The sequence below is a fragment of the Prorops nasuta genome, unplaced genomic scaffold, assembly GCF_024137725.1.
Source record: "Prorops nasuta isolate Cenicafe-Biocafe unplaced genomic scaffold, Cenicafe_Pnas_1.2 PNAS00003, whole genome shotgun sequence".
Taxonomy (NCBI): domain Eukaryota; kingdom Metazoa; phylum Arthropoda; class Insecta; order Hymenoptera; family Bethylidae; genus Prorops; species Prorops nasuta.
This window is the reverse complement of record NW_027116800.1, coordinates 4,895,612-4,918,105: the sequence shown is the minus strand read 5'-3', so window position 1 is coordinate 4,918,105 and position 22,494 is coordinate 4,895,612. Positions and strand designations below refer to the sequence as shown.

The following is a 22,494-nucleotide window of genomic DNA, read 5'->3' as shown; positions in this document are numbered from 1 at the left end:
AATACAGTCTTAACGGGATTTCGGCTAAGGCAGTCTACGTGATTCATCTTTAAACCTGAGCGATATTGAATTTCGAAATCAAAATCTTGCATCTCCATCCACCATCTTGCCACTCGTGGTAATATATCCTTTTTTTCCGACGTACTTCGTATCGCTGCACAATCAGTTACTAAAGTGAAGTGTATTCCAATTAAATAGACTCTAAAATGCCGAAGAGATTCGACCACAGCCAACGTCTCAAGATGATAAGAATGGTAATTTTGTTCCACCGTCGTGGTCTGTCTGCTAAAATAACACACTACATTTCGTGATTTAACCCGATCATTTATTTGAAATAATATTCCGGCTACCCCCAATTTGCTTGCATCAGTATGAACCTCTGTTCTCAATTCGGGATTAAAAATTTGCAAAATAGGCCTTTTGACTAATAAATCTTTAATTGATAGGAAAGCTTTCTTTTGCTCATCCCCGAATTTCCATACTACATTCTTACGTAATAATTTGGTTAATGGTTCAGCTACAACTGCAAATTTTTCTACAAACTTCCGGAAATATCCGGCCAACCCGAGAAACTGACGCAACTGTTTTTGATTCGCCGGTTCCGGCATGTCTCGCACCGCCACAATTTTTCGTAATCCCGGCCTTACCCCTTTCTCCGAGATTTCTCTACCCAAGTACTCTATTGAACTGAAAAAAAACTTACACTTCGTCATATTCAAAGTCAAATTATGTTCACGAAGCCTTAACAACACCATTTCCAATCGCTTTAAACCTTCCTCAAAACTTTTAGCAGGGATGATTAAATCGTCTATATATACTTGGACTATCGAATCTATGTATCCCTCTAATACATTGCTCATTAGACGCTGAAATTCACTTGGTGCATTTGCAAGCCCAAACGGCATCCTCAAGAACTCATAGTGTCCGTCAGGAGTAACAAAACCCGTTTTACTTATAGACGTTTCTTCTAAAGGGATCTGATAGAATCCTTGTGATAAGTCTAACATAGTAAAATATTTATTCCCTCCTAATCTATCTATCTGATCGTCTATCCTAGGTAAGGGAAATTTATCTTTTTTTGTTATTCGATTCAACGCCCGAAAATCCACACACATTCTGCTTTCGCCATTCTTTTTAGGAACTAATATTATCGGACTAGCGTAAGGCGAACGCGACGGTCGGATTATCTTATTTCTTAATAATTCGTCTACAATAGTTTTTACCTTTTCTCTTTCGGTTAACGATAATCGGTAAGGTTTGTAACAAATGGGTTTATCTACAATACATTCGATTTTCATGCTCGTGGTGCTTGTTTTCCCCAATTCTGCGGTATCAAGACTAAATCGGTCCCTATATTCGTCCAATTTTTCTCTCAGCTGGTTCTTCTCTATATTGGAAATCTCTCCACAAACTAATTCCCGCTTCCCATGCTCATTTGTAAATTTGACAACTTCCAAAAGGTTAACAGAAAATTTATCGCCTACACGAGATAGCGACATTTGTTCGTCGAACATTCTAGTGACTATTAACTGTTTGCCATTGTTGATCACTAATACTGTTGGATGATCTATAAAATTCTGTCCTATCAGCAAATCAAAAACCACCTCATCGTCTTGTAAGATTACCATATCAGTATTTACGCTAACATCTCCTATTTGGATTACTTCCGAACTTTTTGTTTTAGCTATAATTATGGTTCCTTCAAAACCACGTAGTTTAATAGGTTCCTCAAGTTCATTTAACGTTAATCCCAGTCTAATTGCAACAGACTTCTTTATTATAGTTAACTCGCTTCCCGTGTCAATAATACAACTCACCACTTGATTCCTGATTTTAGCTTTCATATGATATTTATTCTCAGAACCTTGCCCAACATACTTGACTTGTTTATCCCCTCTGTCGGTCTGTCCTTTTTTCCTCAAACGACAATCTTCTACAACATGGCCTATCTTACTACAGAATGTACATTTAGTTCCACGAAACTTAACGCATTGTGTCCGCTTGTGACCTCTCTCACCACAACCAAAACATACTAACTCTTTGTTCAATTTATTACCGACACTAGTATCAGGTTTCATTTCTCCTTTAGCAGAACTTCTATCCATAGATTTCAAACCCGGAAAATTGGTCGCATAATCTATCAATTCAACAAAAGTTGTACACCGCGCAGCCTTAACATTCAACCTTATCTGCGGATCTTGTATGCCTTCTACGATACAATCAACTATCTGGTTCTGAGTCAAGTTTAATTTCAATTTGTTTAATTTTGCCAATTTATGGAAACAGTATTCATTTAGATCTTGACCCGTTCGCGATCTGTATACGGCCGCTTCATAGAATAATTTACCAAAAGTAGTTTTCACCGGAAACATATTTCGTAGCATAGTTTCCCATTCACCCCATGAAAACTGAGTAGACCTTAACCCGTCATACCATACTTTAGCCATACCTTCTAATTTGCCTAAAGCTACATAAACCTTCGTCATCTCATCCCAATGATACGCCGCAGCACACTCATCAACCCTATGCAACCATCCGTCGATACTCTGTGTAGGATCCGCCGGATCAAATCTTGGAATCAAACGGTCGTCTTTAAACATTGCCCAATTCACATGTCTATTACCTTCAAGATTTTGATTTCTAGTACTAGTCAGTTGGCTTCTAAGTGCTTGAACTTCTGCCCTTGCTTCTGCCAACGAATTTTCCAAATTAATGTCATTATTGGACGACGGCGTAGCAATATCCTCCGCCATAGGTACACTTGTTGATTCTTCTGATGATCTTGAAGAAACTAATGCTAATCTTGTAACTTGCGTCGATGGTTCTCCCATCGAGCTTTCAATTCGCGCCTGTTGCCGCGTTCTTTTTCTCATAATTGCCACCAACAAACAAATCACTTGTAAATCCCACTTCTGAAATCTGTTAGATATAAAATGGTATCTTTATTTATTTACTCTTACAAATCTTCTACAAGCTTATACAAATTTTCATCTGGTGCTTTCAATGTCGCGACAGCTTAACAACTGCCCTACTCTTCCCTTTCTTCCCCCTCCTTTTACTAACTCTTATCTCTCCTGCGAAGAGTGTTTGTACGCCATCTAGCTACTCCTGGCGCGAAATACGAAACTAGCTAACATAAATGCAAACATAAAAAGTCAGAGAAACGACCAGCACAAAGAAACACATCCATGAACATTTTATAGGTGCATGCAAGTGCAGGGAGTAGAATAACGTGCGAGGGTGTTAAGCAGACGCGTAACACGCTGTCGGTGTTTGCAAACTTGCTGAGACAAACACGTAGATACACGAGAGCGCGCACACACGTTTACGCTTATGCATATATAGTAGCTAGTGTATAAGCGCATCGGAAAGGTCGTCTAGAACGAGCGCGCGAGCAGCCAGGCACGTGCATACGTTTTCATTTTACGATCCACCTAATTGAGCAGTTGGTTATTTTGTTCTGACGATTTCTACACGACAAGAACTATATTGTAGCTTACGAATCATTCGTATCAACGGGAAAACAAAGAGTTTACTATACGTTCAGGCGATAAAAAACCAGTGACCCCAAATTTACGCACGATTCGAACGTCAGCGATAACTGTGAGGATTTATTATCTCGCTGTGTGAAAAAGAATCGAAAAATACTTTTATAGCTGACTAAAAGCTACATATGCATTTTTAGTTGATGTGGACAGAACCTGCATTGATTTTCTTGAAAATGTATTTAATTTGGAATTTTTTAGGGAATTCAGAGTTTTCCATAGTTCGATCGAGTAACAAAAGTTCCAACGCTTCCTAAATACTCTAGAAGCCAGATTGCTTCATTTGGGCTACAGGCTAGCAGTGTGTATGTGTTTAACAATCAGACTATCCTTATAGATCGGAGGTCTTAACATCATTTAAATCGTATGATTGCTAATGTGCTTTATTGATAGTGGGAATCCATCATACAATGAGTATCGATACTTGTAATCTTTTCCGTTTGTCCCTGTAGACTTCTGTGGCATCCAATGATAGCGCATGCAATCCCTCAGGCTAGGAAAAATCTCAGCTACCTTCTGAGCAATCTCAAGTATCGCACGAAATTTGCAGCATCTTGCCGTCTTGGTATTCGGCTCGATGGAGATTGGAGAAGAAAGGCTATTTTGCGACAGTGAGAATCAAGCGACAAGCACAGATCTTCTCTAATCTTATGGATAAAAGTTAGATATATCTCTTCAGAATTGTTTTACTTGGTGGCAAATTTGAATAATTAAATTAGTCTGGAGAAGCCTTCATTGGCAGGTTTTACTAAGCTTCAATATTAACACTAGAAAATATAATACTCTCGAAAGTTCTTTGTCAAGTGGCGCTACTGCCTTCTTGATTCAATTATAGATCCTAGGGAAACACAGGAAATTCTGTAGATAAACCCTACGGAAAGTGGCAGGTACTTCTCTATTTATTCATATTTGTCTAATAGAAAAATAAACTGGTTGAAGTCTTTTGAAAGAGCTGAAGGCCGAAAAGAATACTAATTTTATGTAAATTATTCTATAACAATTAGAGTTCTTTTTACTATTTTACTTTAGCGTACAGGATGAAGATGAAATAGAATAAACGAGTAAGGTAGTAATATAAGTGAAATTGTATGAAACCAAAACATAGAACATTTCGATGAAGATAAAGTGCGATAGAAGAATATGTCGTTTAAGCAGCGGTATGATAAAGAGGTCACTACATATACAAAAGTATAAAAATTGTTGAAATCATATCCTAATTAGAGTACACAGACCCTAGCTAGCAAAGACGAGGGTCAAAGCCGTGGATTGTTCAACAAGTTACGCAATACGTAATAGGTACAAAAATCAACACTAACGAACTATATCGCCTATTTAACAAACTCCTTAAGTTGCACAACTGCGCTAATCCTAGAAAATCAACAACAAAAACGGTACAATTATGTCGCGAACAGCTAACAATACTCGAACGACACGCAACACTATCAAACAATACTTATAGTTATAACCCAAAGATACACTCCATACACAAATATTCGTATATACAACAAACATTTACAAAATTACGATATGCTAAACGCGCGAACGGCGCGGTGATTTGTATACCATATTAATTGTGTATCGATAAAAGTAATTTATATGAAATACTCATTTTATACAGTTCACAAACTGAAAAATAATTATTTGATTCAAACAAAAGTCATGGTTTATTTTAATTGAACAATTTATTTCTCACTGAAGAAAAGCTATAAATTATTATAGCATAATCAGCTTGGGAATATATGTGATGGTTACGAAGACAAATGTTTTATTAATTAAATGGGGTATTTTAAAGGATGGATCCTGATATAGAATACCCTATTTGAGACAAGTAAATTGAAGTTTGTCAGAGTCTCGTCAAATAAATATATATTTTTTTATCTTTTGAGAAAATTAGGTACATTTTACCGAAAAATTGGTAGAAGGAAATTCCGTTGCAAAAATTTGAAGAAGCTTAAATGACATATAATAAAAGTTTGTAGCCGATAAAATAAGCCGAATTTAAATTTAAATCGAGACTCGCTTACGATCAATCATCACTTGCATGCATAGACCGGCCAAGAAATATCATCTTTTTATTTCCTTCCTCTATAATATCAAATATGATGCTTTAACAGTCGCCGCGCGCTCTTCTATATTATATTCGTATATTTTATATCCACCGTAGAATTGGAGGAATCTCTTAAAAAAGTAATTACTCCATTTTCCCACGCATCGTAAAACTAAATAGGCTAAATGGAAAAATTATACGAGGAACTTCGAGTGGTCTCTGATACTGCTATATAGCTGTGATTTACTAACGGATGTAGACAAAAATCATAAATCTTGTTAGAGATAATATTATGTCACGAGTGCAGGGCTATTTTTGGTGAATTGTGGGCAAACGGAGATGTGGAAAGAGACACACGCGAAGGAGTATGAAAAGATTGAAACTCAAACACACGTACGTTATATATACGTGTATGTAATAGGTACTGCGAGAGATTTTCGTACAATTCATGCCCCGGCTGTCTTCTACCTGTCAGGAATATCGAGGGGCTCTAGACGTCATTAGTTATCCGGTATTATGGGCCAGGCTTCGAATCAATTTGGAGGTTCGTAACCCCTGCAACGGGGGGTCCATAGCCGCTTCATATATCACTGGACACGCCGCGCCGCGCCGAGAGCTCAGCTGAGAAACAGAAAGCATCGAAGAAATTGCACGGAAGGAAGTGAGACGCAGTGAGACGCTAAACTTCCCCCGCACGCAAGCCTTCGGATGTCGCTCGTTATAAGATCGTAAAAAGAGATCGTTCGCTGAGTTTTCCCAGGTCAATTAGGAGGCGATGATTTCGCGATTAAATCACCCAACAACTATCGCGTTATACCAAGCCCATTTCTTTCTTAATTAACACTTTTTCTGCAACCTTACGAAATCATTAAGGCGCATTATTACCCCTGAGTTTATTGCGAAATCTTCGTTAAACAATGTTTACTTCAGGTACATGAAATATTATACGCACACTCTGTCAGAATTTTATCTTCGAACGCTGGTGAAGGTAGAGCATAGTTAATCATTCAGATATGCCGAGAGTTTGATTTACCTTGAATTTTCGCATTTTCATATCCGATCACCCTGGAGACCTATCGACGTAAATTTAATCCGATCCATTGTTCCGCAGCAGTTATGCATGCAGATATTTTTTCGCCCATTTTTCCCGATCATTTGACCGTATCCTGCAATTGCGAGGTCCAATTCCAACTTGTAAAGCTAACGAAAAATTCGTTCCCGCAAATAAACGAGTTTTTCGCGACTATACGAGGAAAAAGCTCGCTTCGTTTATGCATGATTTTCTGTTTCAATTCGTAGTAAGCAAAGCTTTTATGCAGCCTTTGTTATGCTTGAATCACGCTCAACTTGATTTCAATCCGCCCTATAACGATTTTTAGGTTCAGAAATAACAATAAAATGCATATATATCAAATTGAATAAATGTTATAGTCGGTAAATGTTACACGTATATTAATTTCTGTACTACTTCAGTAGTCTTATATTCTTTATTCTTTACCATTATTTTGATACGTTCTGTCGTCGCTTTGCGTATGACACGATATACGTATGCTAACTAATATATACAAGCAGTATACTGGTAAGAGCGAGAGAATAATAATTGTCTTGACCAGGCTTGAGGATGAATTATGGGTTTCAAAATGATTCTAGTTTAGGTTGTCTAAAGATCGACGTTAAAAGCTGTTCACCCTATGTGCTTAACAAGGCGTCAATTGAGGATATAATTTATGAGTCCAGTTTATTATGTCAAAAATCAATATTGAAGTAAACGTCTGGACACGCTTCCGAAATTAAAATGAATCGTCGTGGGATTAAAAAGAATAATTTAAATAGTGTCTCATTTTTTAAGTGATGTATAGCTCAACTTTTCGAAAGTCGAAGAAAAATTCTTGCACTGCGATTATCCATGTACGACACACATGTATATGAACAAATGTAGGCACTATTATTATGAATTTATTATTTTTTCTTTGAATATTTGAATGGCACTTTATAGGATAATACACGAAGCTGGATGTTATTCCAGCGTGTAGCATTAAGAAGAGCATTAGGGACGCTGAAGCAAATGTGACATAATTACTTGCACATTGCATCACGTACTCTCTCCTCCGGGAAGATAATTGCAAATTAGCCAGATACAAGAAGTCGATCTTACCGCCCATCGACTTTTAATAATCGCCAGGAAAACTCGTTAAGATAGCGGGCCAGTTTTAATCAGCATAATATGAATACCTTCGCTTAATTAGTCATATCGAAGACTCAATCACAATTGCAATTTAGCCATCCCAATATGAACCTTTTTTTAGAATTGGGAGAAGTTTATCTCAAGAAATTGGTTTCTCGATCGGATGAATTTCTAGTTGATGCGCTTTGGAAGATTCCGGGGAAATGGAATTATGGTCCCCAATTGTTAAATCAAAAATGTCCTGATTTTGTACCGCAACGTATAATGTAGCCAAGTGGGAAATGAGGGGGGAGCAGATATATTAAAAATGGAAAAGGGTCGACTATATCGTTACAAGTTTCGTTTGGCTAATAGTTTCTTTTTTTTTATTCAAAGCTCTTGGTGCGTTTCGCTCTGGCGATTTTTACATGTGCATGGCTGCTCGGGGCGGGCTGCAAGGACGCTGCGACGCTGGGAGGTTGGGAGGTTGGAAGGAAAATAGGAGGCAGGACGCATTTACATGATATGAATATAATGGAGAGGGTTGGCTGATGCTGGGTCGCCACGGACTCTACGAGCGCTACCTGTTGAACCAGCGGCACACAGTTCAAACCCTTGGTGACCTACAGGATATTCGGGAATGGTGCTCGCCTGATTCTCGCTTCTCGGGGTCAACCAACCCAGCAGGACTTTTATCGTAAATCTTGCAGCTACTTTCTTCTTTATACTACATTTCTTCTCATTTCTCGGCGTGCTCGTTACAGCGCAGAAACTTTAAATTAATGCCGTAAAACTCGCCAGGTTTCACACCCCGTTCCTTCTCCATTAGTACCGACTTATTAAATTATTCGCAAGCCGGAAGGAAGAAACTTGCTTGCCGTGTCTCGGCTTGCTTCTTGCCCTACACTCTACTAGTCCGTTCATGCAAGTAATAATTTCTAATAATCTTCTATCATTGGACGAGAGCTGATTTCAATTACTATAAGATGAGCCGCCGCTCTCTTTTGTGATGCAAATTGCGAAGCTGTATAAATTAATGCTCTCGAGCAACATAGGAGCTATTTTTAGATGGTATATAAGCTTGCTGTGTATAGTTGGTGAGAAAATACAACCAGCAATGGCTGCTGCAGTGTTGTTGGAAATTGCAATTTCCAAGGAGGCACGATCGGCCCAGGAGACACAGCGGGTGCGAGCTCGTAAAAATTGTTCTCGCCAAGTAGATTGTGCAGCGAACGGGCCGAGAAAGACAGTGCTAAGTGGGAATGCGAGAGACCGAAAGCATGCCAAGCGAGAATAGAAGTTAAAAGCGGAGTAGGCGAAATGAGGAAGAAGGGAGAAAAAAGGAGGAATTGCGGGGTATTTGGGGTGGGGCTAACGGGAAAGCAGAGCGAAGCAATATAAGAGGGCAATAAAATCACGACGGGCAACAATACGAACTGACTTGCCCCCACCAGAGCAGTCTGGGTCAATTTTATCTCGCACGCCAGCACCTCCGAGTCTCGCGGCATTCCGGCAACTTCCTACCCAGCGGGAAAAGCCTGAGAAATGAAATTTTCCAAACTTCCACCATGCTGCCTCAGGTTTTTTCTTTTCTCCCTTTTCTCTCTCCCAATAAAACCATCAGCAGCTGATTATTCATGTGCCTTTGCCACCTACTTGCTTGCCAATATGTGTATGGGATTTACACCGTCACGTAGCTTGTTATTCGATTTTTCATTTCTCACTTTACGATCTCGTACGGAATTTTTTCGAACAAAACACGAATATATATTGTATATATGTGATTAGGCTGAATTTTAAAGCTCCATAGGATATTAAAATCCAATTCTCGATAGAGATAGACTGTAAAAGAAAAGAAGGAAACTTTTTTTTTCGATATTCGCGAATGTATGAAAAGCAAGCGCTACATAAATATTTTTTTGTTCTTTTTCCTCACCCTGCATATTACTTGGACCCTACCGCAGTGAGTAAAACTGATAAAGCATCGGAGTATAAGAGCGAACTTTCGAGCAAGTGAGGGTAATCAGAAAGCAGAGTCAGATTCATGGCAAGTTCAATCGAAGCTTTATCAGTGAGGTCACATCACATTACGTGGAAAAGTCTTTTCGTAAGGAGAGGTAAGTGGAAAAAAATCTCGGGCAGGTATTTCAATTTTTATAGTCCGATCGGTTCATGGATCTTGATATACACGCGACGTTGATAAAAATGGCATAGAGTTGCGGAGCAAGCCTCTATTCAGTCGTCGGATAAAGAGAGACATTTCTCATTCTCGCGTGAAACCAGTAGCAAGTAGCAACGCGAGGAGACATGCGCGCGTACAAACACGTATCATAAATACCATAGCTATGCTATATTCAATGTATATGTAGATGCGTAAGTGTGTGTACGAATGCAGGTGCATGTGCTGGGCCAGGGTCGTCGTGCCGCGATTAATTTCAATTCTGGTCGCAAGGCAACTTCCTACCAGACAGCGAGGACCGATTTCTAAAGAATCCCGCCCCGCACAAGCAAAAGAAAGAAGCTATACGCATAAGAGTGGAAGGGGCTCTAGCAGAAACAGAAACGCTTACGGCGCCAACCACCTCAGTCACCTCAGACGGAACGATTGAAATCATCCGAATACAAGACACGATCGTGCCGAGAGATCCCTATAATACGCCATTATATACGTTAACGAGACGCTCGCTAATAACTTTTGCACACGATTGCCAATTCTGCATGCATACTCAATGTATTTCGAGTGAAAAACCTAACGGTACCGCTACACATTTTTCACAAAACGCGTCAACGAGATATAAAGAAATATATTCACTGCAGTTTTTGTCATTTGTATTATAATGCGAAAGAGTTTGACAAATCGCAAGATTCACGAGTCGAATAACAATTATTGTTTCTAAAATATTTATGCGTATATGTATTATAGAAAAATGGGAATTGGTAGAGGGATTGAATAGTGCTAATTGCGAATGTGCCGACACGTTTCATACTCGTTTATTTTTATCTATAGAAATTAGGAGTTGAGGATAGGACTAATAAAATAAGAAGGGATCGAGAATCAAGTGGATGGCATTGTGCCATTTCCAGCACTGTAGGTACATTCTATGTACATACATATAATATAGTACTAAATGGTTGAGAGGTCGGGTCTAAATCCTTTAGAGACGCACTGTTTCCTTGGTGCACTTGGCACCCTCTAGCACGTAGCACGTGCGCGCTATACACGATTTATGATATCGTCTATGCTACCGTGTTCTCACGTGGAAAATTCATCAAGGTGACGTCGGTACTCGGTATGGCGCGACGCGACGTGTTCAACACCCGATCGACTCCAAGGTGAAAATTTATCGGTCTTCAATGATTTCGCGAGGACTAAACTAACTTTCAAAATGTGTGCGTTATACCCACAAGAAAAATAATAAGACCGCAATTATATATATGAAGATGAAATTTTGTCGCGCTAGTCTTCTTAAAGATAATGAATTTTAGAGGAGGGGTGCGTGGAAACTATATATACAAAGATACGACGAGGTAGTGTAACTGACCTTGCGAAGAAAGCTGCCGCTGCGCTAGCCTGCGCAGGCGTTCCGGGTACTCCGCTCACGTTGTAAGAGTATTTGGTCTCCTGGTAAAGCTGATACGCGCTCTGTGCTTTCGAATGTGACGATCTGTGATAGTAGTGGTCCCCGTAAAAGCATTTATCCTGTCTCTCCCCAATGACCTTAGCAAGGGCGTAAGTTTGACCGGACGAAGACACCTTCGAGTGGACTTTCTCGTGTTGACCAAGTTTGTCAGGTGGCCCGTGCTGATGAGATTTCTCATGGCTCGTCGCAGGTTTGTCTATGTTCCCGTAAGACTTGAAATCGTAACCCTTCAACTCCCCGTAGTATTTGAGATTCTCCATCTTGAAGCCATGCTCGTGTGTTGACTTGACCTTGAGCTCGTGTTTATAAACTTCCTGGCTAGACTTGATCCTATCGGCAGGTTTACCACTGGCCATCTCCTGCAAACCTTTGCCAACTGGCTTTTCAAGCTTAAGCATTGACCTTTCGCAAGAACGACCTTGAGCCGTTTCACCGTTCTTCAGAAACGAGTCCACGGAGCCCTGCTTGTATCTACCGTCACTCAGATCAGCATCGCCAACGTTACCACCACTGACGTAAGCACCGCTGTTACGAGCACTGCTGCTACCACAACTATTATTAACAATTGCACTGCCACCACTACTCGAACCAACCACGGATCGAGTTTGCTGCTGTTGATGGAGATGACTGCTATGATGTTGATGACGATGATTATGGTGACAATGATTCAGAGGATTGGAAGTAGGTGAAGGATTGTTAGGAGGGAGAGGAGGGGGTGGAGGAGGAGGAGGCGGAGGAGGGTGAAGAGGAGGAATTTTGGTAGGATCTACTTTGGGGATACCGATGATCTCTGTGTCATCGTTGCTATTGTCGGAGTGGTACTCGTCCTTGTTGTTGTTGCTGCCTCCGCCGCCACCGGCGTCACCGTTGTTGATACCAGTGACGTAGATGATGTTGTTATTGGTGCAACGCAGGTCCGATGATTTCTTGGAGGGTCGCTGGTGCGTGGTGGTCGTGGGTGGACGCGTTGTTGCCTCTCGCGCAGTTGGCGTGATACTGGCCAGATTAGAGGGCGTCTCGGCGCCATGAGTGGAAGCACCCCCTCTCCCTCCAACAGCGACACCGCCACCGCCACCGCCACTCCAGCTTCCGGCCGTTCCTTGCCGACGAGACCGCTCCTCCTGTCAATGATAATCTCTCTTAGTGTAGTAGTGTACTTGCTGTAATGGTATTATTACCCTACGATTCGACCTACCGATACCTATATACTCCTGCGGCCCCGAAACGAAACACACAGCTGCACGTGCGCACTAGTATCGGCACGTGCACTTGATTTATCGCCTTCAAACGGTCAGAGCCCATTCGGAATTGTAGATTCCCAAGCTACCCTATCCTAGCGATACGCTTTCCAAATCTCGAGACAACTTTTTATTAGTCCGAGATATGATCGGACCACCGAGATACTTGTCTAAAATTAACTCTTCGAGATCCAACTTTTACTCTCTTTCATTGATCAATTTTGCTACGAAAACTAACGAGCAATCTCTACTTTCGCGTTTCTTTCCTTTCTTCGTCCGTCATTAGCTGTATATAAATATATATATATATATATAGGTATACCTAATTTGCTGCTTAAAGTTTAACGATTTGCAATATCAATATACTATATTGTATATATACGACGTGATATTCCGTTGAGAGCATCCGACGCAACTCCTAATAATTATTTGGCTAATGTAGAGTTGCCGAGGAAACGTTTCAATTGACATCAGGGAGAAGACTCGACTCGCTTAGACTTAAAATGGAAATATCATGCAAATCTGACTTACCTGAATTCGTTTGGCTTCGTCCTGTCGTCTAGTGACCTCGGAATATTTCGGAGGCTCGGTATATTTGGGCGGAGGATCCGACTTTGGCAGTGTCTCCTGATATTTTGGTGGCTTGTCGTGAATTCGGTATTTCGGAGGATCGATGCAAGGATTATTCTGTTGCTTAACGTACTTTGGTAATTGAGATTCGTTCGAGTCGGATTGCGACTGGCCGAACTGACTATTGAGAGACGAATTGTGCTTGGTGTCCTCGTGGTTCTGATGTCTATTAGATTTCAGCGATTTCAGCGGTATGGATTTTTCTTGAAGCCCGTATGACTTATCCCTCCTCTCGGTTCTCTCTTTGCACAGTTCAAACGTCGAGTCTTTTGACGGCTCTTGCATAGGTCCGTCTATCGCGTAATAGGTGAGTTCGGTCTTCTCCCTATCTGCAGCGTGCAGTCTCTGTAGTTTTCGTTGCTGCAGAATCTCAGTCTTGAGCGGTGGATCAATCTCGTAGAACTTTAGCTCTCGGGAATCCTGCGACTTGGATCTAGCCTCGTGGGAAGAATGATGTTGTTTTTCCGGTTGCGAATGGCTCCTCGGAAATCTTTGGTCGTGCTTGGTCATCCCCTCTTGCTGATGCCTCGAGGTCAACCTTGCGTTTAGACTCATCCTAACAGAGTTTCGACCATACTCCATGCATTCATCGCCGTACTTGGGTACCTGCCTCGGCTTGTATTTATCCTCGTATTGCGAATAATTGTACGTATTAAAGCCAACTTGGTTAAAGTTCCGGGTAAGCTGTGTGCTGTCATAATCAGTCGACGTAACAGCATCCATGTTTATCTGCAAGACAAGGTATGATTTCAACAAAGGCTCGTAACACTATTGTGGATTGTATGCGATCGCGATCAATTGCCGGAGCTTTCGCCACGGATAAATCTGGAGAAAGATAAATGTACATCAGGTTTCTCTCTGGCAAAGTGCAAGAAAGCTTCGAAATCGGGTTGCAAATGGCTGCAATAATTATCTTATCTGCGCAGTTGGCTAATCTTTTCACAGCTATATATATATATATATATATATACCACACGAATTTAGGCCCGCAGCGAGAAAAAGTTGAGTCGTGAGAGATAAGCTGCTGCAGCACGTGCGCTTTATGGCAGAGCGAAAGAGCAGGCTATACAGATCGTGAACGGATATCTGTAGGATGATGATCGTTTATCTCGCGCGCGCGGCACTGCGCATAAGGGTGCGAATCTGCAAAGGCTATAAGAAGAGAAAAAATCGGAAGAGGGAAAAAGAGAAAAGTGCATGTGATCGGAGGTGCGCGGTGCGCGCGGCACGCCATCCATATCGATTGCCCCGAGGACTCGAAACGCGAACCGGTTTCTCCCGATTTATCACCTGCACATGCCACTTTAAACCCGAAATTTCCTACCGATCTCCGCTACCATCACCTATTCCTTCCACATGAACGCAGTACTAACGAAAAACATGACGTATCTTTAAATCTTTCATATTACGCTGATGATGATTCAATATCGTTTGATTTTTTTAAACGAGTTGTGGTTTAATGAATATTGTATTAGTAATAGTATATTGAACGCACATATCTATATATTAAACTGATCTAGAAAGAGAGAGAGAGGGAGAGAGACTATATACTTCTAAAGCCTGCTGTTCAGGTCACTTGACTCTTTAAAAAGATAAGATAACGCTCCCAATCGTCTGAGAAAGTTGAAGCGAGCACAGGACACACCCTATATAAGTTCTCGCTGGCAGATTTTATTTATCTCACTTTGGCTTTTTGTCTCACGCTAAATACTCGAGCGTTTACGAATAAGACATTCCCGGCCGATTTATAACCCGGCAAACTTCCGCGGGCTCTCCTCTTCTTATTGCTCTTAGCACTTGCCCCGACTCGGCTTTCTCCGCACTTCAACAAGCTAAGACCCTTTGCGGATTCTTCTTACACTGCCAAGTACTCTTTTCCACTCTTATCTTCTGCTGACTACGTTATTCGGTCCATAACTCTCTTCATGGAAAAATCACGATTAATTTTTATCGAAACACGAGAGCTCGACTCAGCCGCAGAATCAAGTTGCAAGTATAAGGCGCATCTATATATTGAAATGTAGAAATCATAATAAACAAAAGTAGAATAGCTTCAGCATTGTATTTATGGAATAGTACCTTATAACGATAGTGCAGTCTTATTATATTTTAAGGCTTGTTAGAAGCTCGCAGCTATGAACTCTTACCAGCCGAACCTCTCTGAACACCGTTTATGTAAGCACCGAAAATTAAGTGTAAATTCTACCCTTGTCGTATATCAAATTTCCGCGTGATATCACGTTTTATCTGCATACAAAGAGGAAACTTTAAGCCTTCCGGAATGAGACACATAACGGAAGATTTCGTGGCGTAGCTGGATGAAAGCTTGATGAAAAGATTTTTTTTTCTTTTTTCAAGTAAAAAAACCCTCTCTTGACGATCGAAATAAAAGAGTGAGTGAGAAAGATAGAAAAAGAAAATAAAGTGTGGATAATGTGTAGGTGTGTACATAAAATTTATAATGGAAATTCAAAAATATTAACATCAAATAAATTTATAACCATACGTTTACTACGACGCCAATTTACATGTTGACCATGCAGATACATTTATACGAGCCATTTCGTCTTTCGAAATGTATCGATCGCAACTGCAACGAGGCTGGATCAATTAAATGGGTTTCCTTGTACATGCACGTTTCATAGGGGTCATCTTCTCTATGATTTTTCATTTCGCAACGTTGCGATTATTTTCTCTGTGCACACTACGTAAAATACGCGATGGCATACATTACATATATATAAGTAAACATTCATTACAGCCCGCGGTTTCATAAATGTACAGCATCCCGTCGTTACTGTCAATTGCTGATGATCACGCATAATTTCAGTAAACGATTGGGAAAACTGTGAAAGGAGAACGCGAGGGAATATATTGTTATCATATTGCGATTTTAAAGTGGACGTATTCGAACCCTACAGATTGGGAAACGAGAAAAATCATAGACCCGAATAAACATAACTGTTAATGATTTTTTTTTCTCAAAAATTGTATTCCAAAAGACGATAACGATGTTGTTTACTTTAGCAATAACAAGCTTCGTTGCGATAGCCCATCGATAAAGTCTAGAGTTGGGCGCGTCTAGATTCGCAGGATTCCATGATTACGGCTCTGTTAGTTGTTACTATATACAAAAATCCCTCGTTGATTGATTTATTTGAGCTATTCTTGTGTACAATTTTAATCTGTAGTATTGTAACTGAGTACCTACAAGTGGTCTCTTCTTTTAACAAAATAAAGTATAAAAACATTCGTTTAAAATTCATTAAAAAATATTATTCATAATCACCAGACGTTCTCTGATTTCCGTTTCAGGAAAGACGACTAATAATTCGTGAAATGCAGCTTTTCTCTCTGTAAGCTGCAAATTATTAAAATTGAGTCACTCGAGTTCCCTTTGATAATACTAGAGAACAACTGGTATTTCGCTTTGCTGTTTATCAGAATGCCCGAAGCGCTGAAAAAGCCGAGCAAAAGCTGCTCAATTAAGAAATAAAATTAACGAAAATAACAATGAAAACTGTAGATATTCGACGCTGGAAAATTAGTTACAGATGACGAGTTGAGCTGGAAACAATGCAGAGAATCCGTCAAGTGGAAAGATCGAGGGTAGAAATTTATCAAGGTGTAAAAATATACTATACCTAATTAATCGCTTTTATATAAGAATCTGGAATATAAAATGGAAAGATAGCAATGTCTCGAAAAGAATAGTGTAGAATACAAGAGAACAAGGAGAAGTAAAAAATATACGCAATAAAGGAATGAAGACAAAGGATCGAGCGTATACAGAAGCGCGGTCAGAATGAAGTTTGGGGTGCGCGCAAGTATGAAATGAAGCCGAGTAATGAATTTCATTCCGCTTGTCTGACTACTTATAGACACTTTACTCGGACAAAACACGGTCAGTCTACTAATATACACGCTTTGTTACCAAAGCAGGTTTCCTCTGAAATCTCTGATGAAATCTAAAATTCATTGTATAAAAGTAAACTGACATAGTTTATTATTTCATCAGCAAAGCATATAATATTTAATAGTGTTGATAAGATGAAATTTATTTTCAACCTCGCCTATATAGTCCCTCAGTCCTGTTTCTTGCGCAAAAGAAACTTAATATGTGTAAATTTATATAAATCACATGCAATACTATCGTGGACCAAGTTTCATGCCAATACGACTGTAAGAATTGAGCGATAGAGAATTGATAAGGCTGAAAGTAAATTGTCCGTTTGTCGAGGAAATTTAATAGTATTAATGTATACAGCGACGCTTATTAATGACGATCATTCGCGTTAAGAAGAGAAGAGTAACGAGGATATAACCACGAGTAGACTTTAAACGGGATTCCGGTGGCACGTATTATCATAACTGCATTTACCGTTCCCGTGGAAGGGCTGGATATTGCCAGGAAAACACACATACATAGTACTATATCTATAAAGTTTTCACAGTGGGCTCTCCTGTCTCAATGCGGTAGCAGCCAGCCGTGCAGATTGCCAATCAAATTAGGAATGCTCGGTTTGAATCGTCGAATGAGAATCTTTAGCTGCTTTGCTTTGTTCGCGATGTTGCCAAGTCACCCGTGGCATAGCTAGTAAAATGAAACATTCCCACTCGATAACCAGCTGGATACTGCCGGCAGCGCTCCATTACTTTGCGTAATAATTTATTTTCCCTCAACTATAAACGCAATCAGCTTTCGGCAGTAATGGCAGTCGTTCAGTGTCAGTATGATGAAAGAGAATGAAAAAAACGTTAATTGAAGGCCATTAATTAGTCGCCAAGTGTGCTATACATGATTTCGCAGTATACAGGGAAACTTCAATGACAGATTAAAATCGTGCCTGGTAATTTCAATTCTGCTGCACTCGTGTAAACGATTCGAGTCTGGGATTTATTAAAATGTTTATCATAAGGCATAATTATCCCCATAACGCCCGTGTCCATCCTCAAAACCTTTCAATTATATATATATATATATGTATATCTATATTTCACTGTACAATATTTTTCGAAAATTATAACGAGAGCCATGAGCAACTTTGTAACCCGGCACGTGTTTGCCGTTGTCATTTTTGCACAAATTGTTGACATTATAGGCTATACGTGTGCTGCAATATTATTTCTTCTTTTCCAATGCTTGCATTCAAAATATATCTGACTGGGAAAATATAAATTTCGTATTTTCTAGTTTCTCTGAAAAGAAAAGTATATACTATATATACATTGAAATGAATGAGTTTTGAAGTATACTAACAATTGACTTATGGGAACAGCCAACGCGAGAGAAAAGGTAACGAAAAAGTACCAAGATGTATGTGGGTAGTGATGATAGAAATGTGTGGAAAAAGATTCAGCAATCTCTTACGCCTGAATTTGTCCCGGCAAAGAAACGCCCACGATCACTCCGAATAATCATCGCACGACGCGCTCGAGAGACAGATAGACAGACAGAGAGTCACACCTTTACATCTGTGAAGATGAGAGGGAGGAGAAAGGGGAGGGAGAAGGAAAAACCTTTAGCGCGCTCAGCGAAATAGATGAAGCGGAGCGCGAATGATCGGAGACGCACCGGAAGAACAAAGAGAAACAGAGGGCTAGGGGGTTGAAGTGGGAGGGGGAGGGGCAAGGTAAATTCTAAAACAAAGGGTCGACATAATAAGAAACAAATATCAGAAGCTTTACACCGCAAGTTTTGAATGTTTGAAACGTGTCGTCATTTCGTACAGATATTTCATGGTTGGCTAAATGAAAGACCATAGCAAACACATACAACAGATTCCTAGAGAGGACAGGCTGGTTTGAGCATTAAACGCTCTAAGCAGAATTAATGATGCCAGACTGCGCCTGTGTTAATTTCACAGATAACTGCAGATAGATATTAGCTAACTATTGCCCCTATAATTTGATTACAGTGATAACAGTTTACGAGATAATTTTTTCTTTCTTTCTCAATAGGCTCACACCAAAAACGATCATCTAACGCTTGAGAATGTTTTTATATACATTAATTGTCATGATAAAATGATGGAAAATTTCTCCAGTATCTCCATGAACGAACCCTTGAGGGATCAGTATCTAATCTTGTTTCTACAAGGCCGGAAAATCACGCAATTAATAGATTAGCAGAATGATGGTGCATATTACTGGCCGGGGCCCAGAAAGATCGAAAGCGACTACAAAAGCTGCGTCACCCTATAGGACTGCCTGCTATTTTTCTTTCATTACCGAGAAGCTAAGCTCCCTGCTCGCTACCATCAAAGTAAGAAAATATGCTTAGCATTATACGTAGCTAAACTGAAAGAATGATAAAATGAAAGTGATCATCAATCTTTAATTAAACGTAATCAAATAAGATCCATAGAGTAAAGATGCTGCGGATGCTAAGTAATATTTGCATGTGCCATATATATATACATATAAATCGTACTCCAATAGTAATTAACGCAACGGAATGTACATATATATATATATATAGCATATTGTAAATTTGGATTCACGTTTTAATCAACCGCATACTAATTAATTATAATTTGGCCCTACGCATGCAAGCATGCATTCATCATGAAGCACCCAATGTGATGCTTCGTTAATAGTTAAACATAATAATTTAACAGATCAGTTACTTCCCTGCATTTCCAATCATTATTTATGCTGCATTTGGAAAACGTTGCGAAAGCACGAGAACGAAATTTTATTAGTTTCTTTCTGCCTGCATCGTGTGATCATTATTGATTTTAGGATTATTCGCAAAAACGTAAAGCCCTCGAAAGATAATAGATCTCTTTTAATACTTGCAATGGCGTTTGAACAATTTTTTATGCTTCTAGGAAAAAGAGAATTGAAGCCAAAGAAGAATGCACGTGCAAACGTCACGAAGCTTTTAAACCCCTCTGTTATCTTTGGCGAACTCCCGAAGGATACGACTCTTATCTCTGCAGTTGCTGTTTGCTTTGTGGATCTTAAGAGGGTAACGTTCGATGGTTGAAATGTCCAGGAGATGTTATACATTAGCAGTAAAGCATACTTAGAGTCTGGGGAGGAGTTTAGAGGGATAGTGGCGTGAAGTAGCCTTTTGTGATAGTGGTGCATGCGTATATATACGAACATATACGCATATGAAAGGGATTCGAAAAGGTAAAGGGAAGGCAAAACGTAACGTCGAAAACGTAACTCGAGTAGGATGAGAATTCTCAACGCAAATGCCACCCGGATTTGGATCGGACGTCTCTTAATGTTAGCCGGATTTCAATGGCAAATGGCACCTGCTTTTCTGGATATAAGGCAGGTACTTGACGCTTATTTGACCAAGGGATTTAACAAGTTGACAACAGTCAATGTTAGTTGTTCAAACTCTGTGGAAATTAATTTTATCAACAATTAACCAACTATATATTATAGAATATATTGTATGCCCCCCCCCCCCACACACACACACACTCACTACACAGTACAATGAATTCAGTTGAAACACCGTAAGAAGGATTTACCAATAAGATTTAATTTGAAAGAAACTTTATAACAAGGCATATCAATAAATCAAAATTCAGTAAAAACTTCATACGCGATAATAAAATGGTTCAGTTAGCATAATACTAAGGCTGACGCGAGCTCTGCTTTGGCATGCAAGAAAAAACAACCTATAAGTATTATTGAAGACCATAAAACGAGATTTTCTGCTTGGGAAGTGAAGTTAACGGGCCAGTATCGAACGTATGCAAGATGTTTGCGCGTTCTTTTTGCCTCCAAGTAAATCTGTTTGAAAAAAGTAACGTAAAAATGGATTGTAGCACTCAGTTAGGTAGGTCCACTCTTCGATTATATTGGTCTAGAATAAACAGTCCAACAGGTAGAATACTATCTTTATACCCATGCACTTGAGATTTACAAAAAGAAGCAAATACTTTTCGGTCTGCAATGCTATCTCCTCTTCTTGGTTTTTCTTGCTACTTGTTAAAAGCGTCTCAGTTCTTCTCTTCACCCAGCTTCCCCATTGCCAGTTTCTCGATATTCTCTCATTCTCACTTCGAGCCTGGATGATAAACTTACCATCCACTGAAACTTTCCTCACCATTCTCTAAACCGTTTAAGCTTTATGCAAAATTCCTGTAAAATAGGAAGTATAGCTTCCTTTTCTCTGTTATCTGTTTTTTTGTTTATTCGCTATATGCATGCCAACACAATAACCAAGAAGTCAGAATAAGTAATCGTATATACGTAAATGAAAAAAGTCCCAGAACAAAAAGGATTAAATTATCGATTGATTACGCTGATCACTATCACTAATTACATTTTCACTACAATTTCATTGTGCTGGTAAGCACATAACGAATAGAGAAGTGCGCAATTGTTAAATTCACTTTCGGTTTATAAGAAAGTGCAGCTGACTGGTAGAATACTTTTTCAGATTGAAATATCCAATGCAGCTTAAATAAATTTTCTTTCTCTCTCTCCCTCTCTCGCCCTATTTCTTAAAAGTATCATCCCCTTGCAAAGAAGTAGTTGTGTAAGCGGATGAAGAAACAACGTAGAAAGGGGCGAATCTTGCAATGGGGGTTGCGTCCTTCGTTAAGAGACGTCAGCGAGACACCTGGTGCGCGATTACGCCAGTACGGTGCACACATGGGGTTTTGCGGCTATATGGGGCTCTGAAAAGCTCTTGGTGCCCGGCGACAACCATGACGGATGGGAACATCACTGACGTCTGCAGTGATGCAGACCCTCCTCTTCTCACACTCCCCGTACTGACTCTGCATTATAGAACTTTGTCGCCAATTGTCACCCCCGTACATCACCATTTTCTATCTTTTTCAAGATCCTATCTATCATGTCAACTAAACTTCACTCTACTTTATTTTTTTCAAAACTAATTACTACACTAGCACTGTTTATGCCATTTATAGTTGCAGAATTCTTTATTACAATTACAATTTTTTAATTGTTTTTTCCCATAAAAGTCAATAACAAATAACCCTAAAAGAAATTGTAATAACAATAGAGAATCGTACTCTTTCGTTAGTCACGATATCTAATGATCTAATTTCAATGATAAAGTGTTTAGCCCGTATCGTGCATTTAATTTTCCCATTTAAAATTTATTTATTTGGAGATATAAGTTAGATAGAATGCTCCGTCTTATCCCTACTATCAGTTAATCCATTTGTATCTCCTTCTAGGCCAGCTTAGTAGGAGGACTTTCTCATCGGAGATGAAGTCCTGAAGGAAA

General features: G+C 39.6%; 1 protein-coding gene across 3 annotated transcripts in view; it reads right to left on the bottom strand.

The window, feature by feature from the left end:
* LOC136785671 (kinesin-like protein KIF26A) overlaps positions 1 to 22,494 on the bottom strand; it is a 320,836-nt gene that overhangs the window by 146,608 nt on the left and 151,734 nt on the right. For all 3 annotated transcript variants that reach the window (XM_066746852.1, XM_066746851.1, XM_066746853.1), the window contains exons 4-5: positions 13,167 to 13,994; positions 11,299 to 12,518 (exon numbers count right to left, since the gene is read on the bottom strand). In XM_066746852.1, coding sequence (XP_066602949.1) covers positions 11,299 to 12,518; positions 13,167 to 13,994 — 2,048 coding nt within the window. The remainder of the gene's footprint in view (positions 1 to 11,298; positions 12,519 to 13,166; positions 13,995 to 22,494) is intronic.